At 41.6% G+C, this 11465-nt stretch overlaps 1 protein-coding gene, 1 non-coding gene and 2 pseudogenes across 2 annotated transcripts; 2 read left to right on the forward strand and 2 right to left on the reverse strand.

The window, feature by feature from the left end:
- Nucleotides 1–519: 519 nt before the first annotated feature.
- On the forward strand, nt 520–4103 carry LOC123431227 (annotated as a pseudogene).
- A 45-nt stretch (nt 4104–4148) lies between these two features.
- LOC123431225 (lecithin-cholesterol acyltransferase-like 1) lies at nt 4149–5702 on the reverse strand. Its single transcript, XM_045115048.1, has 2 exons — nt 5294–5702; nt 4149–5161 (listed from the first exon to the last, which is right to left on the reverse strand). The coding sequence occupies exons 1-2, from the start codon at nt 5683–5685 to the stop codon at nt 4279–4281; spliced, it is 1275 nt and encodes a 424-aa protein (XP_044970983.1). The 5' UTR covers nt 5686–5702; the 3' UTR covers nt 4149–4278.
- Nucleotides 5703–6354: 652 nt separating this feature from the next.
- LOC123431226 lies at nt 6355–7822 on the reverse strand (annotated as a pseudogene).
- Nucleotides 7823–10088: 2266 nt separating this feature from the next.
- TRNAN-GUU lies at nt 10089–10162 on the forward strand. The gene has a single exon. It is a non-coding gene; the product is annotated as a tRNA-Asn (tRNA).
- Nucleotides 10163–11465: the final 1303 nt, after the last annotated feature.

The following is an 11465-nucleotide window of genomic DNA, read 5'->3' on the forward strand; positions in this document are numbered from 1 at the left end:
ACGAAAAAATAACAAAAAACACGTTTTTTCCTTTCCGAAAGGCACGATCATGCCTCTCACAAAGGCAAAACCGTGCCTCTCACAAAAGCAAAACCGTGCCTCTCGTAAAAAAAAAATCACGTTTTTTGCCAAAAAACTAAGAAATACCAATGAAAACCGAAATGCAAAAAATAAATAAATAAACCATTCTAAAAACCAGAAAATGTGTGCAAAAAAATATAAAAGACTGAAAAAACCGTTCAAAAAATATGACATGTGACGGCGGCTGAGAACATGCCAGTGCTCACTGACTTGCTCTTGAAGAAAACTCGTCAACTAGTGGCTCCCAAAGATGTGGTGTGCCATATACAGATCTCGTTTCTCTTTTTGTAGTTTTCTGCTGCTTTTCCTACTAACCAAAAGGCCACACAAAATGGGCCCTAAGCCCATAAGTTTGGCCACACAGAATGGGCCCTAAGCCCATGAGTTACTCTCACACTGTCTAGCAACGGCGAGCCCTCTCGGAGAAGAAAGGCGACGCGACGGGTGCTGGTGCCTTGAGCGCGTTGCCGTCCTGAGCAGGCAGCTCCGGTTCCGAACCGCTGCTGGGCCTTGCTGCGCGGCGTGAGAGAAGTTCGCTGCTTCGCCGTGCCGTCGCTACCGCCGCCTCCGCTGGGCTTCGGGACCGCGCCCTGTGCGGCCGGCTTGTAAGCGTTCTCTGCTCCCCTCCTCGCTTGCACTTATAATCGTCGGCTTGCATTTCGTGGTGGCTAATCAAAGCCGATGGTCTGATCAGATCCATGATCTAGAGTTGAGGATAGTTTCGCAACGCGGCCATTAGGACGAGGCCAGGGCACGTCGGTGTTGCAGTCATGTGACCTACAGCTGTTCGATGAAATGCTTAGGCTAGACGATTACAAATGTGCTTTCTTCCATCTCCATGACTGATCAAGCTGTCTCTGCATTGGATACTTGCATTTACTCGCTTAGTGAAACAGCAAGGCTCTACTGTGGCCAGTGGGCATCACCTCTGTGCCAAAGTATGCGCCATATTCAGTTTCTATTATCTGCTTATTTCCATATGGTGTTACATCAATTTTGCAAGTCATCTAGTGATGTATAATAAGATAGTATTTGATGTGCGCGGCCAGTGTGCATCACCTCAGTGCCAAAGTAAACCGCACATATGTATGGTTTTGCCTCTTGTTTGTTGCAGCATGACCAATGGGCACTCAAAAGAACAAATTGGTTTCCTTTGCAGATTTCCAACAGGTTTTGCACTTGTGGCTGTTTAGACGCCTATGGTCCTGTAAATAATGCAGGGAAAGCTGGTCAGATTTGCTCCGTTACTTTCGAAGCGTTATGTCTCTTCGTCATTATCACCATCATGCTCGGCAATCCAACCATGGCTCGTTGTTGGCCTAGGTAACCCTGGTGAGAAGTAGGAGTACCAATCCACAAGACACAACGTAAGTTCTGCTTCTCATCTTCTGCTTGAAATGCAGGTGGCTCTCAGCTTTATTGTCATAATTCATTTGTGTCATTTCACCTTGCAGGTTGGGTTTGATATGATAGATGCATTTGCAGAGTCTCAGAACATACCCCTGACCAAAAATCACTTCAAAGCACTATTTGGTGAAGGTTTCACTCCATCCATATGCTCCCAGAAAATAACATTCCTCTTTACTTTTCGGGTAATTGATGCTCTGTTTTCAAGTACAAAGGGTTGAATTGAATTGAAGGTGCTTTCATTTCTATTGATGCAGGGATGGTTGATGGTATCCCTGTTTTGCTTGCCAAGCCTCAAACATATATAAATCTCAGCGGTGAATCAGTAAGTAACTCTTTTGAAAGATTTTGCGTTATGATCTCTACAGTACTTTTTTATACTTTTTCCTTGCCATGCAGGCAATTTATTGTAACTGGCCTGACAGTGAACTGTGACAACTTGGTAAATGCTTGTGATGCTGACACCCCTCCTTTCCCTTATTACAGGCTGGTGCACTTGCTGCCTATTATAAACTGCCACTCCACCGTGTCGTAGTGGTAAGTGTTTATGTCCCAATCTTCCTTGGTGCACTTTAAATTGGCTAATTGAGTTCTTTGCTGCATGAGTTTCAGGCATATGATGACACAGACTTGCCATGTGGAGTTCTCCGTTTACAACCTAAAGGAGGATATGGACGTCACAATGGGTGGGTAAACTTTTCATTTATGTGCTTTGCGAAAGAGTTCTATTCGTGTGTCAAAAGGTTTACAAAGGGAAAATCTTGTGGTTCTGTGTTGTGTTTAAATACATAAATAGAAAAGCAGTAGGACTGCAATTATCAGTTCAAGGTTTCAAGATTATTATATTCGTACTCGAATCTATCCTGTCTGTGTGCCCTTAGGGGGCACCTGTCTCGTTGACCTGGTAAACATCATGGGTACTTATACTTTGATAAAACAGAGATGGCAGAACTTATCTTCCGTTCTGTAGCTAAGTAGCAATTACATTTCTTGTTTGTTGTTGTATTCCTGCATGCACCTGTTTTTTTTTTCATGTCAACATGATCCTGCTACTTGTTTTTACTTGCCGTTTTACCTAGTCTACGATGTCTAGTCAGTTAATTAAGAAAAAAAAACTTCCGAACATGAGCGCTCTTTAATCAGTGCGATAGAATAGAGAAATGTTCCATAGAATAGAATGTTCCATCTTTAAATTATTTTTATGTGTGTGTAGAGACCATTAGTCTCTCAAATCTATCTGATTTCTGTAGATAAGGTGTTCATTTGATCTTGACAAGAAACATTTACCTCATTAGTTTATCAGGTTGAAGAGTGTGATCTACCATTTTCGCAAGAACCGAGAATTTGGACGATTAAGGATTGGTAGGTTCGAAAACTGCAGGATTCAGATTTCCTTTTCTTTTTCTGTACCAAAAATTAAAGTTCGTCTTATGTAGGAATTGGACGTCCGCCTGGCCAGATGGACCCCAAAGCTTTTGTGCTTCAGAAGTTCAACAAGACTGGTCGTGAACGGGTATAAAATCTCCATTTCTATTACCCTTGAGTTCTAGTTTAAGTTATGCTTATTCCTATTAATTAATTTAGAAACACCTTCTGGGACAAGTGTGACCAAACAGTAGGGACTCCAACACCCTTGGCTTTATAGGCAAGCTCTGTGTTCTAATGACTCTAATCTAGTACTCCCTCCATCCGATAATATAAGAGCGTTTTTGACACTACACTAGTGTCAAAAACACTCTTATATTATGAGAGTATCAGTTAATCTTTTGCATTTTTCTGCAATGCTCCCTGCAAACCATAATTAAACTAGGCTCCATTATGACTGTACTGCTACTATATAGAGTATGGCGAGGGAGAATTTTCTGTGACAAAACAACTTAATTATATGATTTTGCTATGGATAATTTAGACAGACATCAAGATATTGTGTGTCAAACTGAAAACAATCTGACTGACTGGAGGTGTATTCCACAACCTGAAGATATCCGAAGGACCACTTAAGTGTTCCTTCCACATAGTAGAAGGACAATAAATTTCTGTGACAAAACAACTTCATTATATGATTTTGCTATGGATAATTTAGACAGACATCATGATATTGTGTGTCAAACTGAAAACAGTCTGACTGACTGGAGGTGTATTCCACAACCTGAAGACATCCGAAGGACCACTTAAGTGTTCCTTCCACATAGTAGAAGGACAACAAATAAAAATTTGTCTTAACTCGTGCACGACAGCCAGACGCTTATCCTTTGTGTGTGCGCATCTTTTGCTCTGAACCTAGATTGATTCAGCCATAAAAGAGGGTGCCGACATCCTGAAGATGGTGGTCACCAAGGGTTTGACAGAGGCGGCGAGAGTGGCGAACGTGGATCAGAAGTACAAGCATCTGGTATCACATGACCAGCAGCTGTTGTAAAGGTGACTACGAACCGCTCCTCTAGAGAAATGGTCATTCATGCTGTGCTCTTCCAGTATTATCGACGGAATGCGGAATTGACTCTCCTTGAGTACCAGGTGGCACCGATTTATTTATTTTATTTTATTGTGTATCAATATTTCTTCTAGTATTTCATTGATTATGACGAGCAATATAGCTAACTTCAGGAGTATTATTTTCCACATGAGCATCTTCCCAGAAAAGAAAATCATATTCCACAACAATGTCAAGATACATCAGTTGATGCAGAGGTTGGAATGAACCCCCTTTTAAAAACAATGCCCAATTACATGATCATATTGGAACGTCCATAATATACTGAAAAAGACGCAATATCATATGACGACTTTTCAGCGACTTGCTTCTAGAATTACATCCATGACCTTCTTGAGCGAATGCTCCTGAACAACAATATCGGAGTGTGTAGCATTAGCAATCTCGATGAACTTGAAGGGTATGTCAACTTGTTGTTGCCTACTCAGCTCCTTCACAAACGCAAGCACGCTAAACAAATTCATGGTCCCGTCTCCATCGCCATATACCTTCTCGGGTGGCACATCAAAGTTACCGTCCCGGTACACCACCTGCTCTGGCGTTTTGACGCCGACACCGTTGAGATACGTCGTCGGCACCATTGGTGGGTCAATTCTCAACTTCATCGAAAGCACTCGTTGCACAATCTGGGTGTTCAAACCGAGTGTCGTGAGGAAGTCCTTGTAGTCATACACCGAGTAGTTCCTATGTTTGGTGATCACGATTGGCCTGTGACCAAATGCCATAGGAGATGGGAGGGATAAAAGTGTGCTCGCAAAGGTTCTCCACATCGGCCGCAGAAGCAGTGGCGGAACCGATGGGACGAGGAAGGACGGTCCCGAGGCGAGGTTCGTGAGCACCCCCATGAAGCCTTCTGGAGGTGTGGGCGATATGAGGACCAGGTGCTTGATGAATTTCTTCCTCCATGGCATCGGAGTCCTGTTGACGAACCCGAGGATGGCCTTGCCACCAAAGCTGTGCGCAACGAGGATGACCGGCTTGTTTTGATTCTTCCCGCTTGCACGCTCCACCAGGTCCTTGACACGAGCAAAGTAGTCGGAGTACACCTTAGATGGTTGCCCCGGCAGCGGCGGAGCGTGCCGTGGGTCATAGGGAGCTCCGAAAAGGGTCTTGCCGTCACGATACCCAAGCAACTCAAGCTCTTCACGCACCCTTGTCAGACAAGTTGGGGTACGGCTCCTGAACACCGCGAAATGCAAGGTAAAGATCATCAGTTTACATATCTGGTATGTATGCACCACCTGTAGTGTAGATCAGTACGTAGTACAAATCCAATGGACGAAGTACTTGACATGATGTGTGTATACTTACGAATCGTTCTTGGAGGTGAACCCGTGGGCTGAGCCGAAGTCCGGCACGCGCGTCTCGACGCCGGGAAGGTTCCGGTAGTCGTTGAGGGTGGGATCATAGACAAGGCGCATCTGCTCATCGAAGCATGGCACATAGTCCTGCCGGACCAGGTCCGACGTGTTTTTCCACAGCGGGAACCACCCCTTCCCCTTGAAGGCGCCGCAGCGGGGCAGCGACGGCGCGTAGGCGTCGGTGAGCCGCGCCTCCAGGTTGGGGCAAGTGAAACCAGGGATCAGGATTACCGGGTGGTAGAACTCGGCGTCATAGCCGCCTGCGCCGCAACGATGGATGAGGCAGATGATGAGGAAGGTGAGTAGCGCTGCAAGATCAGCAGAAGGCGAGACAATCGCCATCAGACGATACACAAGTGAGTGCCATCATCTATTGGACGCCCGGCTTTTATATAGACTGGTAATTAATCGTCTTTAATGTTTGAAAGTTTTTAATATTTGCCTAAAATTACCCCTGGGTAGAGGTGCTACTTCAACGCTAAGACTTGGCTCTTCATCCAAATGAGGAAGTAAATTAAAGAGTACTGATTAATGAATAACAATAAAGAAGGAAAATAATTAATGCCAGCAAATGTAAATTGCAGTTACAACACAGTACTCCCTCTGTTTTCAACTAATTGCGGCTCCAAATTTGTACTGACCAAAACTTGTTCCAAGTCGAATTTGTATAAGTCTGTCCAAGTTTATAAAAATATATACACCAAGTTTCTATAAGTTTGCCTAAATAATAGATAATCATCGAGTATGCAGTTTACAACGGGCAGCTGTGCCCAATTTCAATAGCCCTCCTCGAAGGGGAATCTTACCTTTAGGAAAAATTTACGATATGGTGATAATATTCCACATCGACATCTTTCCCAAAGAATAATATTCTACAATGTATGAAATTACATCAATCGGTGTGCAGAGACCGATGTGGTCCAGATTTTGAATTAAAAACAATGTCAAATCACATAGTGAGATTAGAAATCCTTAATACAAACGAAAACATAAATAACATACGATGACGATTCAGCGATTTGCTTCTATAATTTCAGCCATGATCATCCTCAGCGAATGCTCCTGAACAACTATGTCGGAGTGTGTAGCATTAACAATCTTGACGAACTTAAAGTGTATGTCAGCCTGTTGTTGTCTACGCAAATCATTCACGAGAGCAAGAACGCTAACCAAATTCATAACCCCGTCTCCATCGCCATATATATACGTTCTTGGGAGCCACGTCGAAGTTACCATCCTAGTATACCACCTGCTTCGGCGTTTGCACGCTCACGCTGTTGAGGTATGTTGTTGGCACCATCGGTGCATCAACTCTCAGCTTTGTCGAAAGCGCTCGTTCCACAACCTCGGTGTTCAAACCGATTGCCGGAAGGAAGTCCTTGTAGTCATACGCCGAGTAGTTCTTGTTTTTGGTGATCACGAGCGGCTTGTGACCAAAAACCAGGGAAGATGGGAGGAATAAAAGGGCACTCGCAAAGGTTCTCCACGTTGGCCGCAAACTCAAGCGCGGAATTGTTGGAACAACGAGGGGTTTCGGTCCTGAGGCGAGGTTCGTGAGTGCCTCCATAAAGCCTCCCGGAAGTGCAGGCGATATGAGGACTAGGTGCTTGATGAATTTCTTCCTCCATGGTATAGGAGTCTAGTTAATGAACTTGAGGGTGGCCACACCACCAAAGCTATGCGCGACAAGGATGACCGGTTTGTCTTTGTTCTTCTTGCTTGTGCGCTCCACTAGATCCTTGAAACGAGCAAAGTAGTCCAAGAACACTTGAGATGGCTGGCTCGGCAGTGGCGGAGCGTGCCGTGGGTCATAGGGAGCTCCAAAAATGGTATCTCCGTCGCGATACCCAAGCGACTCAAGCTTTTCGAGGACCCTTGTCATGCAAAATCCCTTGCGACTCCTGGACCACGAATGCAATGTAAACATCAGTCCTCAAATCCACAAACTCTACATACACTATAGACAAAAACCTCAGGCATTGTAAAGAGTTCCATATATGCAATGTGCAGTGTAAGATCAATATACACATCCGTACGTAGTAGAAAGCCAACGGATGGAGTAGTTGTACATCATCATCGTGTGTACTTACGCATCTAGGTTTTTTGAGGTGAACCCGTGGGCAGAGCCGAAGTCTGGCACTTGTGCCTCGATGCCATGCGGGTTTCGGTAGTCTCTAACGGTGGGGTCATAGACAAGGCGCATTTGCTCCTCGAAGCACGACACATAGTCCCGCCGAACTAGGTCGAATGTGTTGTTCCACAACGAAAACCATCCCTTCCCCTTGAATGCACTGCATCGGGGCAGCGACGACACATAGGCGTCGGTCAGCCGCACCTCCAGGTTGGGGCAACTGATACCCAGGATCAAGATTATTGGGTTGTAGACCCCGACATCATATCCGGCGTTGCAACAACGAAGGAGGCATATGAGAAATGTGAGGAGCGCTAGAAGGTCAACAGATGGCGAAACAATCGCCATCAAACAATGCGAATGAAGTGCTACACAAGTGAGTGCCATCGCATATTGGAAGCTCGGCCTTATATACACTAGTAATCAATCTTTAGTGCGTGGAATTTTTTAATATCTTTTAATATGTGCCCAGGATTACCTCTAGTTAGGTAACACTATAAAAGGTAGTGCTTCATAGTTAGGGCGTACCGCTTCATCCACATGATGAAGTAAACTAATGCTTAGATATTGAAGAGCAAAGTAAAGAAGGAACATAACTAAAAATCACGCAAGAAGGAGCACAATAAATGCGAGCAAATGTTGTTATGTATATTGTATTGATTGTTTTGTGTTGATCTTCTTTTGTGATGCTTTAGCTACTTTTTATGTTATACTCCCTTTGTAAGTGCGAGCAATGGGTGTTTTCCTTTCCTTATCATTACTTTTAGTTATACTCCCTTTGTAAACTAATATAAAAGCGTTTAGATTATTAAAATAATGTTGTAAATATTTTTATATTAGTTTATTGACGGAGTACTGGTTTGTAACATAATGGTTCCTATCGATGGAAATCAAAGAGCGGGGCCTTTCTTTTCAACGGTATGACATACATGTGGATTACAAGGTGAATGTGGTGATTTCATCAATCTCAAAACCTGCTGGCTCATTGTCTCATAGATGCTTAAGATGTGCGTCTGTGCATTTGTATGGGTGAGCGCGTGCATATTATGAGCATCTACATATGTATCGTGTTTCTCAAAGAAAAAAGAGCAAGGCCTCTTTTCTTTGATGCAAATAATTCTGAATTGCAATTACACACACACACACAGAGAGTATTAGATAAATGCATTGTGTGTGTGTGTGTATTTCTTATAAAAACTTGGTTTCTGAGAGAATATTGACTTAACACAAAGCTAAAATGTCAATTAATTTGAAACAGCGAAAGTATACTATTCTTATATACAATTAGTTTTAAACATATACCTGTGTAGACTGAAAATTTACTACGTTAAGTTTTTTACATTTGTATTGAACCGTACATTTGTAATTTTTTTGTTTTGGTTAATATAATGTTTACTCATTAGTAGAATTATATTGCGAAATCAGTTAAGTTATTGTACATTCATCTCAATTCATGGTCACATCATAATAAATGTATCTTTTTAAATATAAATTGAGTAGCTCAGATGTTATGTTCCTTGTGGAGGAACCAGCCCTCCGAGATTCAATTCCTAGACTTAGCATTGATGCTTCCCTTTTTCTGAATTTATTCCAGACTTCTTAGTGATGTCCGTTTAGTGGGGGGATATGTTTCCCTCGACTACGAGGCGCGTGTGGTGACTTCGTTAATCCCAAGATGACGTGGCGGGTCAGTTTCTCGAAGGTGCTGATAGGGATAGGGCGTGTATGCATGCATTCATAAGGATGAGTGCATGTCAGTGTATGGATGTGAGCGACTTCAATTACACAGTGTTAAAAAATATCTTTTAAACTTTGATTAATTAAAGTTAATTTTACTAAATGTTATAAAAATTGAGCAAATAATTATGTGTTTTATTGTATTCCAAAAATATGTTTTTAATGTTGTAGTATATTTCTTATTTGTATAATAAAAGTAAACACCAGTTATTAGAAATTGACAAAGATCAGTTGGATATTCTCTATGATAAAAACACATCATATAAGGTCTATGAATTTAGATGTATTTTTTTGTCATTTTTTATGTTCGTTGTACTGTCATGATTGATGATGATTAGATTAGAGGTTTTCTAAACAAAAAAAAAACATCATATAAGGTCTATAGCCTGAATGAACGGTAAAGGGTTAATTTAGGCAAAATATATTTATTGTACTACATGAAGGAAAGAGCAGTCTAAAATGTGCTGGTTGCAACTTCAGATCCTCGTGTATATCATGGCATCTTCCCTAGGACGGCACAGACTGATACCAGTTTACCATTCGATGGATTAGAACTAAAATCCTACTTGAAAAAAAAAATCATCTCACTCAATCAAGGATTAATCGGGGTTTTTAGTTGCACCTTGGCAGTCACCTCTCATCTCATGCATCTTCAATCACAAACCATTATAATCCACCGAGGAGTCGCAAATGTGCAAATGAAAAGATGGATCGCCCGACACCACCGTTGGTTTGATTTGATGGCGCTTCTCGATGGTCTCAGCTCTCGCGTGCATGCATGACTGCACATACATAGGCCCTGATCTGGCCAATAAATTTCACTTGTAGTAAGTGTGAAGGTGTGTAAATGGACTTGTAATATTGAAAAAACCGATCAGCTGGAATAGCTCAGTTGGCCAGAGCGTGTGGCTGTTAACCACAAGGTCGGAGGTTCAAGCCCTCCTTCTAGCGAATTTTTTTGTTTTACTTCAGTCCATACTGATTTTAAATTTAAAACTTGCATACATTTTTTTATACATTTTAGATTCTATATATGTAACTTTACATTTTTTTGTCATCCTTCTAGCTAGTTTTCCTATATTTTTTACTCATGTCACTGATTTTAAAAATAAAACCTTGCATACATTTTAGGTTATATATATATGTATATCTACCAAAAAATTGTCATCCTTCTAAATTTTTTATTTTTACACATTTCAGATTCTATATATGTAACTTCACATTTTTTTTGTCATCCTTCTAACTAGTTTTCCTATATTTTTTACTCATGTCACTGATTTTAAAAATAAAACATTGCACACATTTTAGGTTATATATATGTATATCTACAAAAAAATTGTCATCCTTCTAGAAAGTTTATTTTTTTACTCACGTCAATAGTGATTTAAAAGCAATATCTTGCGTTTCTACATTTTAGGTTGTGTATATCTATATCTAATCTTTTTTGGTCAACTACACCGTATTTCTAGCACGTCACCACAATATTCAGCCGCGTCGTGGGATCACACCCTCTATAGCCGACATGCAAGCGTTCTCTGGTCTCTACCACTCCTAGCTTGCATCTGAATCATCAAACGTGACTATCATTTGTACCACGAAAGGATAATCAAAGGCGATTGTCTGATCGAATCGATGATCTAGAGTTCAAGATAGAGTCCGGTGCATGTTAGTGTTGCACTCATATGACTTACAGCCATTTGATGAAATGCTTAAGCTAGATGCCATGATGGAAGACGTGCTTACTGCGGTGGATACTTGCGTTTACTCACTTGGTGAAGTAACAAGGTTGTACTGTAGCCAGTGTGTATTACTTCAGTGACAGAGCATGCACCATATTCAGATTCTATTAACTACTATTCCATATGATTTTTACATCAATAGTGGAAATCATTTAGTGATGTGTAATAAACTAGTTCATGTTTTGGTTGCTTGTTTTTTGCATCATTGCCGGTGGCCACTCAAAGAACAAATTCGGTTCCTCTATAGATATGGCAATCAGGTTTTGCACTTGTGCCTATATTGGACACCTATGTAAACTAGCTAAACGCTCGTGCGTTGCCACAGATCAACACAAAGACATATAGATCAAATAGTTGTTCTAAGTAAAAATGTGCGTCAAATATGACAAGACATGGTTTCAATTCCTGGACAAACTTATTATCTCTCATACTTCTTTCTTCTTAGAAAATCGTGGTATCTATTTAACACCTCCACCCTTGCAGCATTTCTTTCTCCTTACTCTTCCTTTGTCTTT

The sequence above is a fragment of the Hordeum vulgare genome, chromosome 2H (assembly GCF_904849725.1).
Source record: "Hordeum vulgare subsp. vulgare chromosome 2H, MorexV3_pseudomolecules_assembly, whole genome shotgun sequence".
NCBI lineage: Eukaryota > Viridiplantae > Streptophyta > Magnoliopsida > Poales > Poaceae > Hordeum > Hordeum vulgare.

What these genes read in the sequence shown, in the direction of transcription:
- LOC123431225 (XM_045115048.1), bottom strand. Translation starts at nt 5,685, where the DNA reads ATGGCGATTGTCTCGCCTTCTGCTGATCTTGCAGCGCTACTCACCTTC. An exon ending in TTCACCTCCAAGAACGATTC is followed by an intron (nt 5,162 to 5,293) that starts GTAAGTATACAC and finishes CGCGGTGTTCAG; the next exon opens with GAGCCGTACCCCAACTTGTC.